The sequence below is a fragment of the Oncorhynchus clarkii genome, chromosome 28, assembly GCF_045791955.1.
Source record: "Oncorhynchus clarkii lewisi isolate Uvic-CL-2024 chromosome 28, UVic_Ocla_1.0, whole genome shotgun sequence".
NCBI classification, from domain to species: domain Eukaryota; kingdom Metazoa; phylum Chordata; class Actinopteri; order Salmoniformes; family Salmonidae; genus Oncorhynchus; species Oncorhynchus clarkii.
This window is the reverse complement of record NC_092174.1, coordinates 38,289,454-38,302,261: the sequence shown is the minus strand read 5'-3', so window position 1 is coordinate 38,302,261 and position 12,808 is coordinate 38,289,454. Positions and strand designations below refer to the sequence as shown.

General features: G+C 44.5%; 1 protein-coding gene across 1 annotated transcript; it reads right to left on the bottom strand.

Moving 5' to 3' along the window:
* Positions 1-642: 642 nt before the first annotated feature.
* Positions 643-11,471, bottom strand: LOC139387303 (MAP6 domain containing 1). The gene is made up of 3 exons (XM_071133420.1): positions 10,799-11,471; positions 9,440-9,794; positions 643-1,278 (listed from the first exon to the last, which is right to left on the bottom strand). The coding sequence occupies exons 1-3, from the start codon at positions 11,323-11,325 to the stop codon at positions 1,201-1,203; spliced, it is 960 nt and encodes a 319-aa protein (XP_070989521.1). The 5' UTR covers positions 11,326-11,471; the 3' UTR covers positions 643-1,200.
* Between the last annotated feature and the right edge of the window lie 1,337 nt (positions 11,472-12,808).

The window sequence follows — 12,808 nt, the reverse complement described above, 5'->3', positions numbered from 1 at the left end:
CATCTGCTAACCATGTGTGTGACCAATACAATTTGATTTGATTTGAGCTGTTCTAACACACATCACAGTGTCTAACCACCTCTCATCTCCACCCTGATGTATATTGATTTACTGTATCCCAATAATTAAACTAATATGCATTTTAGATAATGATGAATGAGATTAAATGGACAGGGGGACCTGATCCTAGATCAGCACTCAGCAAAATTCCTGGACATTTCAATAAAATAAATTCCCTGGTTTTCCCAAAATCCTGGTTGGAGGATTTCCGGAATGAGGAGGGAATAAGGTGGTAATCCAGACAGTAGATAAGAACCTGATGGAGATAAGAACCTGATGGAGTAAAGAACCTGATGGAGATAAGAACCTGATGGAGATAAGAACCTGATGGAGATAAGAACCTGATGGAGATAAGAAACTGAAGGAGATAAGAACCTGATGGAGTAAAGAACCTGATGGCATTAAGAACCCGGTGGAGTAAACAACCTGAAGGTGTAAACAACCTGATAGAGTAAAGAACCTGGTGGTTTTAATGGTGTTAAGAACCTGATATTCTTTTATTGTAATATACTCTACATCATTTAATATTTAACAGTTTTTTGTTTCTTAAACAGATTTACAAAATGAACGTAAACACCGGCACAATTACTTTCTCAAAATAGTTACCTAATTGAATAAAAATGTATGAATATATGTTTTTGTTTCTGTTCATAAAATACTTGCAGAGATCGAAGGAACACCTTACTTTCTGGACTAAGTGCAGTTTGAGCATAAATTTCACAAAAAGTTGTCTCCTTGTCATTTCAATAGATCCAACAGTATATACAGGAAAATATCAAACACAAATCATTCCATCTCAACAGGTGCACATACATATGCATACAGTACACACAAACACACATTACAGAGCAGCCATGTTGTCTTGGAGTGTCTAATACTGCAAAAGAAGCTTGACTTCAAACTAGCGTGTTACATGCATATATACGATTTTCATAGCAATAGAACAGGATTGTAAAATTGTTTTGTGACATCTGGTTTGTCATTCACTTCACTGTTAAGCTGTACAGGGTTTTCCTTTCTGGTTACATTAAGCTGTACATTCCCTGCATAGATTTTGTTGTAGTGTGGAATGGACAAAGAACATTCCCCTCATTGGTTCTTTGGTCTCCCGGTAACCAGTAGAATAGTTTGGAAAGTCTGTCATATGTTGAAGATCCTAGATCTGCTTTGAAACACTGCAGAGGGGTTGGGAGAGAGCTTGGTCCTCACCAACTGCTCCTGCAATAACATAAACATGACATGGATTACTGAAAGATAACCACAGGCAATACAGGTATTGTGCTGTTCAAACAGGAGATAACCTACAGTATATGAGAGGTGACTTGTTTGGTTGTGCTGTCATAGTGCATTAGACCTGCTGTCACTGAACTAGTAGACAGAATTCACCACTGCTGTCAGTGAACTAGTAGACAGAATTCACCACTGCTGTCAGTGAACTAGTAGACAGAATTCATCACTGCTGTCAGTGAACTAGTAGACAGAATTCATCACTGCAAAATGCTGCTGATGCCAGACTTTCTGAAAAAACATCCAGCCGGAACCTATTTGGCCTACATTAATGGAATTTCACTCGACCCTGAAAGGAAGTTTGCATGCTGTATCCATCAAGTAACATCCCACTGGGAATACACTGGTGTTTCCTCGTCCTTCAATGAAATGACGTTGAACCAAAGTGCAATAGACATTGAATTGATGTCTGTGCCCAGTGGGATGTTCTAGATATGAATCTGCCTTTTCCAATGCAGTTGACTAGCAGTGATACAATGGAAGGTGTACTTGGTGTACTTGGCAGAGGTTGTCTTGAGATCAAAGCATACTTTTCTGAGTTGTAGGTCTGTAGTCTCAGCAACAGCCTCTTGGGCCAATAAAGAAAATGTAATGTGACTATTTTCTGGATGAGAGGCTGTGTCTGTACATGAAATCTGTCAAACTGCGGCTTCAAACATATTTTTTGGTGTCTGTTTGCCTGTGTGTCTCTGTGGGGGTGTCCACCCCCTCCCTCCCTTCTCCAACACACATTGTATTCGACTCGGTACAGCAGCCAGGTCTGCCTCTCCTAAATTACATTCACACTGAAAAGTCTGCAGCCCACTGCATCGCATCACACTTTAACAAAATGGCAAATAATCCATTATTTCTCTCTCTCTTGCTCTCTTTTTATCTCTCCCTCCCTCCCTCCCTTGATAGAACCCTGAGGGTTCGGCTCATGACCGTGCCTGTAGTCAGACGCATTGTGAGAAAAGGGAGAAGTTCACATTTAACGGAACAGTGAGAGGGAAGGAGGCAGGAGAGAGCCAATAAAAATAGGAAATGGAGAGAGGGAGGGTGAAAGGAGAGTGGGTGAGAGAGTAAAGGGGTGCAAAGGAGTGTGATTAGCATAATGCTTTGTTTTATCCTCTTGTTATGCACTTTAACCCATTGTAAATCACATCCCCATTCCTGCCCTGTACATCTGGTTTTGTACAAAAACTCTCTTTTTTATATCACATTGAAAAGCTGAAGTCATGTCCTCCAGTGGTGATGAAAAACATGTCTGCAAGGTTCTTAAAATGTCTCATGGGAGAAAACACTGTCAGGAGACGCATTAATAGAACTACAGAATGGTATGCCTAAATGTTTACCGGAGAGGGAGGACTCTGAAAGCTTCCATGTGTTTCAGAACTAAATGGCTTGTAGACTGCTAGGCATCTTTTCTTAGCTATTTGGGTATTGCTCATTTAAAATATATACAGTAGCGGTCAAAAGTTTGGACACACCTACTCATTCAAGGGTTTGGACACACCTACTCATTCAAGGGTTTGGACACACCTACTCATTCAAGGGTTTGGACACACCTACTCATTCAAGGGTTTGGACACACCTACTCATTCAAGGGTTTGGACACACCTACTCATTCAAGGGTTTGGACACACCTACTCATTCAAGGGTTTGGACACACCTACTCATTCAAGGGTTTGGACACACCTACTCATTCAAGGGTTTGGACACACCTACTCATTCAAGGGTTTGGACACACCTACTCATTCAAGGGTTTGGACACACCTACTCATTCAAGGGTTTGGACACACCTACTCATTCAAAAGTTTGGACACACCTACTCATTCAAGGGTTTGGACACACCTACTCATTCAAAAGTTTGGACACACCTACTCATTCAAGGGTTTTTCTCTACTTGTACTAATTTCAACATTGTATAATATTAGTGAAGTCATTAAAACTATGAAATAACACATAGAATCATGTAGTAAACAAAAAAGTGTTAAACAAATATTTTAGATTCTTCAAAGTAGCCACCCTTTGCCTTGATGACAGCTTTGCATACTCTTGGCATTCTCTCAACCAGCTTCATGAGGTAGTCACCTGGAATGCATTTCAATTAACCGGTGTGGCTTCTTAAAAAAATTGTTTCCCTTCTTAATGCGTTTGAACCAATCAGTTGTGTTGTGACAAGGTAGAGGTAGTATACAGAAGAGAGCCCTATTTGGTAAAAGACCAAGTCCATATTATGGCAGCAACAGCTCAAATAAGCAAAGAGAAACGACAGTCCATCATTACTTTAAGACATTAAGACATGAAGGTCAGTCAATGCAGAACATTTCAAGAACTTTTAAAGTTTCTTCAAGTGCATTCGCACAAACCACCAAGCGCTATGATGAAACTGGATCTCATGAGGAATGCCACAGACAAGAGTTACCTCAGCTGCAGGATAAGTTCATTAGAGTTACCAGCCTCAGATTGCAGCCCAAATAAATGCTTCACAGAGTTCAAGTAACAGACACATCTCAACATCAACATCAACTGTTCAGAGGAGACTGCGTGAATCAGGCCTTCATGGTCAAATTGCTGCAAAGAAACCACTACTAAAGGACACCAATAAAAAGAAGAGACTTGCTTGGGCCAAGAAACATGAGCAATGGACATTAGACTTGTAGAAATCTGTCCTTTGGTCTGATGAGTCCAAATTTGATTTGATTTTTGGTTTCAACCGCCGTGTCTTTGTGAGACGCCGAGTAGGTGAACAGATGATCTCCGCATGTGTGGTTCCCACCATGAAGCATGGAAGAGGAGGTGTGATGGTGCTTTCCTGGTGACTCTATCAGTAATTTATTTAGAATTCAAGGCACACTTAACCAGCATGGCTACCACAGCATTCTGCAGCGATACGCCATCCCATCTTATTTGTGCTTAGTGGGACTATCATTTGTTTTTCAACAGGACAATGACCCGACACACCTCCAAGCTGTGTAAAGGCTGTTTGACCAAGAAGGAGAGTGATGGAGTGCTGCATCAGATGACCTGGCCTCCACAATCACCCCACCTCAACCCAATTGAGATGGTTTGGGATGAGTTGGACCGCAGAGTGAAGGAAAAACACCAAACAAGCGTGCAGCATATGTGGGAACTCCTTCAAGACCATTGGAAAAATCATTCCTCATGAAGCTGAGAATGCCAAGAAGAATCTCAAATATAAAATATATTTTGATTTGTTTAACACTTTTTTGGTTACTACATGATTCCATATGTGTCATTTCATAGTTTGTCTTCACTATTATTCTACCATGTAGAAAATAGTAAAAATAAAGAAAAACCCTTCAATGAGTAGGTGTTCTATATACTACAGTTCAAAAGTTTGGGGTCACTTAGAAATGTCCTAGTTTTCCATGAAAACATACATTCATTTTTTAAATTTAACTAGGCAAGTCAGTTAAGAACAAATTCTTATTTACAATGACGGCCTACCAGGGAACAGTGGGTTACCTGCCTTGTTCAGGGGCAGAACAACAGATTTTTACCTTGTCAGCTCGGGATTCGATACAGCAACCTTTCGGTTACTGGTCCAACGCTCTTAACACTCTGCCTACCTGCCGCCCCCATGAGTTGCAAAATGAATAGGAAATATAGTCAAGATGTTGACAAGGTTAAAAAATAATGATTTTTTTATTTAAATAATAATTGTGTCCTTCAAAATTTGCTTTCGTCAAATAATCCTCCATTTGCAGCAATTACAGCCTTGGCGGACCTTTGGCATTCTAGTTGTCAATTGGTTGAGGTAATCTGAAGAGATTTCACCCCATGCTTCCTGAAGCAAGTTGGATTGGCTTGATGGGCACTTCTTACCTTAGCTTATGGTCAAGCTGCTCCCACAACAGCTCAATAGGGTTGAGATCTGGTGACTGTGCTGGCCACTCCATTATAGACAGAATACCAGCTGACTGCTTCTTCTCTAAATAGTTATTGCATAGTTTGGAGCTGCGCTTTGGGTCATTGTCCTGTTGTAGGAGGAAATTGGCTCCAATTAAGCGTCGACCACAGGGTATGGCATGGCATTGCAAAATGGAGTGATAGCCTTCCTTCTTCAAGATCCCTTTTACCCTGTCCAAATCTCCCACTTTACCATCACCACAGCACCCCCAGACCAACACATTGCCTCCACCATGCTTAACAGATGGCATCAAGCACTCCTCCAGCATCTTTTCATTTGAAATCTTTTAATTAATGATCCGAACACCTCAAACTTAGATTTGTCTGTTCATAACACTTTTTTCCAATCTTCCTCTGTCCAGTGTCTGTTTTCTTTTGCCCATTTTAATCTTTTATTTTTATTGGCCAGTCTGAGATATGGCTTTTTCTTTGCAACTCTGCCTAGAAGGCCAGCATCCTGGAGTCGCCTCTTCACTGTTGACGTTGAGATGGGTGTTTTGCGGGTACTATTTAATGAAGCTGCCAGTTTAGGACTTGTGACGAGTCTGTTTCTCAAACTAGACACTCTAATGTACTTGTCCTCTTGCTCAGTTGTGCACCGGGGCCTCCCACTCCTCTTTCTATTCTGGTTAGGGCCAGTTTGCGCTGTTCTGTGAAGGGAGTAGTACACAGCGTTGTACGAGATCTTCAGTTTCTTGGCAATTTCTCGTATGGAATAGCCTTTATTTCTCAGAACAAGAATAGAATGATGAGTTTCAGAAGAAAGTTATTTGTTTCTGGCCATTTTGAGCCTGTAAACGAACCCACAAATAAAGATGCTCCAGATACTCAACTAGTCTAAAGAAGGCCAGTTTTAGTGCTTCTTTAAATCAGACCAACAGTTTTCAGCTGTGCTAACCAAATTGCAAAAGGGTTTTCTGATGATCAATTAGCTTTTTAAAATGATCAGCCGTTTCCAGCTACAATAGTCATTTACGATATTAACAATGTCTACTCTGTATTTCTGATCAATTTGACGTTATTTCAATGGAGAAAAAATGTGCTTTTCTTTCAAAAACAAGGACCCAAAACTTTTGAATGGTAGTAGATATCACTCTCTCCCTCTCCATAACTAAGTTTATTGATTTTGTTTATTCAAAAGCATAACAAGGACTTCAGTATTAATTGCCGTGATGGATGGGTGAATGCTATGAAAGCGGATCAAGCGGATGTGTGCGTGCCTGGGGGCTTGGTCAGAGAGCTCAGTGGGTGGGGGTGTCAAAAATGACTTGGCAGTGTGTGGAGGCTTGGACTGTATTGTTTAATATCGATCCCCTGGGTTTTGCGTTGTGTTGGCAGATTGCTCAGAGAAGGATCAAAACAATAGAGCACTAGGTTGATGTCAGTAGGTAGAGGGGGCAGTACACTGAGGCTTGGTTGATGGGTGAGGGCTTGGTTGATGGGGCTTGGTTGATGGGACTTGGTTGATGGGGCTTGGTTGATGGGTGAGGGCTTGGTTGATGGGGCTTGGTTGATGGGCGAGGGCTTGGTTGATGGGGCTTGGTTGATGGGTGATGGCTTGGTTGATGGGTGAGGGGCTGTACAGAGAGAGGGTTCAATATGATGACCATAGCGGATAGCCTGTAGTTTGTATCTAATGTCTACTTTTCAGGAGTTAAATCCTTTGCACCCAATTTGTTTTGGAAACAGATCTTACATAGCAGCCATCTGTAGAGGTGTACATTTCCCTGCATGCACCCTGACCACACACATACACCCATCTCACCCTGACCACACACATACACCCATCTCACCCTGACTACACACATACACCCATCTCACCCTGACTACACACATACACCCATCTCACCCTGACCACACACATACACCCATCTCACCCTGACCACACACATACACCCATCTCACCCTGACTACACACATACACCCATCTCACCCTGACCACACACACACACCCATCTCACCCTGACCACACACATACACCCATCTCACCCTGACTACACACATACACCCATCTCACCCTGACCACACACATACACCCATCTCACCCTGACCACACACATACACCCATCTCACCCTGACCACACACATACACCCATCTCACCCTGACTACACACATACACCCATCTCACCCTGACCACACACATACACCCATCTCACCCTGACCACACACATACACCCATCTCACCCTGACTACACACATACACCCATCTCACCCTGACCACACACATACACCCATCTCACCCTGACCACACACATACACCCATCTCACCCTGACCACACACATACACCCATCTCACCCTGACCACGCACATACACCCATCTCACCCTGACCACACACATACACCCATCTCACCCTGACCACACACATACACCCATCTCACCCTGACCACACACATACACACATCTCACCCTGACCACACACATACACACATCTCACCCTGACCACACACACACACACACATCTCACCCTGACTACACACATACACACATCTCACCCTGACCACACACATACACACATCTCACCCTGACCACACACATACACCCATCTCACCCTGACTACACCCATCTCACCCTGACCGCACACATACACCCATCTCACCCTGACTACACACATCTCACACTGAACACACGCATTCACGCTGAACACACACATACACCCATCTCACGCTGAACACACACATCTCACACTGATTTCTGGGCCATGGTAATTAATAGACTATGACCTACAGATGACATGTCTCATATTATTAAACCCGGTGGCCTGTCAAACACTGTCGTACTGGCATTCTATAACATTTGGCTTAGACCACTAAGTATGCACTGGCCTTCTATATCTGATTTGGAGGCTAAAACATGTTCTCCCATGTGACTAGCCAAAAAGTTTAATAAGTTTAATCGTGGCTTTTTGGGAAGCTATAGTGGAGCATGTTTTTGCTTTTAGAAAATGTTATCTTCCCAAAGAACATCCAAAGAAAGTTTCAACTGACCGGAAATAATCTTCTTCCCTCTTATTTTCTTTCTCTCTGCTCCTGAAAAGAGATGTACCAGCACACCTACAGCACTAACACTCAGGTACGCTGGAATATTTATAAAACAAGGTTCAAAAACAGACTTTCCTCCACAGTGCTTGCTTTCAAAGTTTCACTTTTTTGTGTGTTTCAACTTACTATTAAATTTAAAACTGAAGAATTCCTAGCAAGCAGTGTGCAGGAGTATCTTCTTTCTTGAATCTATGCCAATCTCTCTCTGGCATAGATGACAGTGAGTGAGAGCAGAAAGCCGAGTCTGCTCAGCCCGTTCTCTCCCACTCGCCGCTGGCAGATGGCACAGAGAAGCGGGGCAGGTGGGATGGCATTAAACCCCAGGAGATTCCCTAAAGAGTTCCACTCCCTGTCACACAACGTCTGCCTTGAACTACCCCAGGGAGAGAACAGGGGGTGGGCTGGGATCAAAACAGGAAAGATTTACAGTACTTCTCTCTCTCTCACCTCGCCTCTCTCTCACCTCGCCTCGCCCCTCCTCTCTCTCTCTCTCTCTCTCACCCCTCCTCTCTCTCTCTCTCTCTCTCACCCTCTCTCTCACCTCGCCTCTCTCTCTCACCTCGCCTCTCTCTCTCACCTCACCTCTCTCTCTCTCCACCTGAACCCACTCTGACACAAAACCTCTGTGATTTGAGTCTCCAAATCCTAATTGTCCAAATATCTGAATATTATTGACTATCTTTTCTCTGTATGTAATGCCTGCTTCTCTCTAACCAGGTCAATGTCATAGGCCTGGCAGTTTGCGTTATAATCTGAAACAGCTGGGACACATTGAGCAGCTTTAGGACAGAACAGGATCACAGTATCACCTCTTAGAGATGCCTCAGCACCACGGGGAACATCTAAGACCAGGCTGGAACAATGGCTATGTCCCTAACCATACCCTTACCCTATGTTCCCCACACAGTGTCTTTGTGTCACTACAGCGTCTATTCTATGTCTTTCAACTGACTTTGCCTTTGAAATAGTACTACCTAAAGAATAGGGCATCATCACAGATGTGTACAATGACTTCTATGGAACGAGATGCTGCCACTAAGACTTTGCTCATCTCAAGGATTCAGACCATTTTGAATAACATTGGAAAAAGATGGATTTATGCCCTGCACACTGTGAAACTCTGTCCTCTGTCTCACCTCTCCCATGGTTCCTATACTGAGGTTGGGTCTCTCTGGCAGGCAGCTCTGCTGGAGGCCGGTGCTGATGATAGGGGTGGTTGTGGTGGAGGAAGGCTGGAGTAGGGTTACAGGAGCCTTGGGGACAGTGGAGATGGTGGCCGGCAGCCCAGCGGTGGAGGTGGTGGTATTGTGGTCCCTCTGGTGAAGCTCTGTGTGTCTGAAAGCCTCCCCGGCTCCGCTGTAGGCGGCCTGGTAGCTGGTCTCATTGGGGAGGTGGGAGACCCCCGACCGGGGGCTGGCGTACGGGGCAGGGGGGCGTTGTTTCCTAGTGGTCTTGGCCGGTCTTGCCCCTGTCCAAGGCCGGTACTCCTGTCTACAAGGAGGAGAGGGAAGTGTAAGGGAGCGCTCCCATGGTCTGAAAATAATTGTTATTTTACAAACACTGCAAAAGTTTTGTCCATTGGCTTTTTGCTCTCTATACTGTCGGCTATTTTACATAGAAAATGTTGCAAATTCTGTATTGTTGTGTAAATCAGACTAACCAAAGCATAAACAAGCTAATCAGGCTCATCATCGATTAAGGGTGATGATGTCCATTGGGATTCGAGCAGAGCAATACAGGGGCCTGGGTGGGTTCTGGTAATGATGCATGAGATTTCAGCTCAGTGCTTCTGGGAAATGAGAATGGGGCGGGGCATGCTGTCATCATAAAGAAACACCATTGGATGTTGAGGATTATCAAACTGCAGAAACACTTTAATTCGGTCTCTAATCATGCACTCTAATCAAGGGGATATCAAATGTGTGTGAGTTTATTAATAATTGAAAGCGTTTTGCTGTGTTTCTATTTTAGCAGCTGCCTACTGTTCAGATTAAAACTATTGGTTATTTCTGTAGCATGACACTTAATGCATCTAATGTATGTTGCATGAATGCGCACACACACACACACACACACACACACACACACACACACACACACACACACACACACACACACACACACACACACACACACACACACACACACACACACACACACACACACACACACACACACACACACACACACACACACACACACACACACACACACACACACCTACTGAACTGCAAGACCTAGCCTGGAGGCAATTTCCGTTCAAAAGATATTGCATAATTATACACACTGCAGATTACATTTGTACCAATATTCATGTACAGTGGGCTAAAAATTATTTAACGATTTTCAGAAAACAATAACTTGAAGCATACTAATGAAATCGTTAGGTTAGAGCGCAGTTATCAATGGCTTTTGAGAGAGTGGACAGCTCCAGGTGCTGAAATGAAAGAAACAGAATGGGTCTGAAAGGACAGCGTCAGAGTGATGGAGCCTACCTGTAAGAGCTTTGAGCTGTTCCGGTCCCCTGCTCCCCCCACCTCATGCCCAGCTCCTCTCTCTCCCCCGTCTCCCCTCTCGTCTCGCTCGCATTGGGGTAACTGTTTACTGGGCTATCCGAACCAACGGTGCCCCCTTTTCCACAATTGCTAATCCAGGGGAAATGCTCCTTCTTCGGAATAGGCCAGGGTTTGTAATCCTGCTTGTACTGGGTGACACTCGAGAACGGCACGCCGGGTCGGTGGTAGTCCTCCCGGGGTTTGAAGTTTGCTTCCCTCCGGCCTCTCAATGATCTCCGGGTGCCCGGGGCATCTCCCGGTGTTTGGGGGGATCCGCGGTGGTCCGGACTAGAATAGGTGTGCGTCAGAACCCGGTCCGTCGGCACCTGCCTGGTGACGGATCGCACCTCTTGGTCGGCGATGTCTGAGTAATTCTGGATGGTCAGTGGCAATGAAAGATCGGATTTATCAAACTGGTTCCAAAACCGAGCCAGACAGCACACTCTGCTTATGCACGGCCAAGCCATGGCGATTTGGTTCAAGTAAAAAAAGTAATAGACTAATCAAAGAAAATTAGAAAAAATTAAATAAGGAACAAACACAACAAATCCAATGTTAGCTACATTCAGAAGTGCCGCCTTGTGTGTGCCCGTTCCTGGAAACCTGCGCGAGCGTGCTGTCCTCCATGCCACCACTCTGGAATGCCAGGATGGAACAGAGCAGCAAGTGCGCTGTCGACAAGCTGTCATCATAGACTAGACGTAACATAGTAAACGTAAATCCAAGATACAAAAATTAGTATGATGTTATGTTTGGTATCGTTACATTAGACAGCTAGCAGCCGTTACATCTTCTCGGTGTAACAGTTGGGATAATGGGATCATTCGGAATACAACGCATTTCTCATCCTTACATTGACAAACAGTTTCTAAGCCATATCCCACACCAAATCCAAGGTGTCTTAATCCACACAGGAAGCCTGCCTACCTAGAAAAGCTTAAGAGAAAAACTGTGCTATTGCTATTCAGGTTAAGTGTTTTCATTACAGGCCCAGCAGGAATCTGTATTCTCTCTCATTCCAAACCTGTAGTCTACATAAGGGTTCCATCATACACAACACAACCCATTATTACTAATCAAACTCTCTGACCATCCACCTGAAACTGACATTAGGCTGGAGGCTATATGGTGTAAACTTGAAGTATAGACGTAAATCACATCACAGCTCTGACAAGGCTTCTTTAACCAGGCGGTGTCACATCCGGCCGTGATTGGGAGTCCCATAGGGCGGCGCACCATCGACCCAACATCGTCCGGGTTAGGCCGTCATTGTAAAGAAGAATTTGTTCTTAACTGACTTGCCTAGTTAAATAAAGGTTAAATAAAAACATACAAAAAATGTAAGCGAGTAATTGCAGTCAGCTTGTTCCGTGTGAAAACCTCCCCGTGCAGTGGAGCCCTGATTCGTCTGCGTTGAGTCCTCTCTGCTGCACACTGCTATGTACTGTGAGTCTGTATGTATAGCATCATATGGTCCCTGCCAAGAGGTCTGGGATTTATGGCACAGGAGGTTACTGGTTCAAGCTTAACTTTCCAAGTCCCTTTACAGTCTGATATGCTTTTCTCCAAACCCAAAGACCCACCAGGATGACGGTGGACCTGGGCAGTGAGGGCTCGTTGGTGAGGGGTCAGAGGATGACAGTGGACCTGGGCAGTGAGGGGTCAGAGGATGATGGTGGACCTGGGCAGTGAGGGGTCAGAGAATGACGGTGGAACTGGGCAGTGAGGGGTCAGAGGATGACGGTGGACCTGGGCAGTGAGGGATCGTTGGTGAGGGGTCAGAGGATGACGGTGGAGTGAGGACTCGTTGGTGAGGGGTCAGAGGATGACAGTGGACCTGGGCAGTGAGGGGTCAGAGGATGATGGTGGACCTGGGCAGTGAGGGGTCAGAGGATGACGGTGGAACTGGGCAGTGAGGGGTCAGAGGATGACGGTGGACCTGGGCAGTGA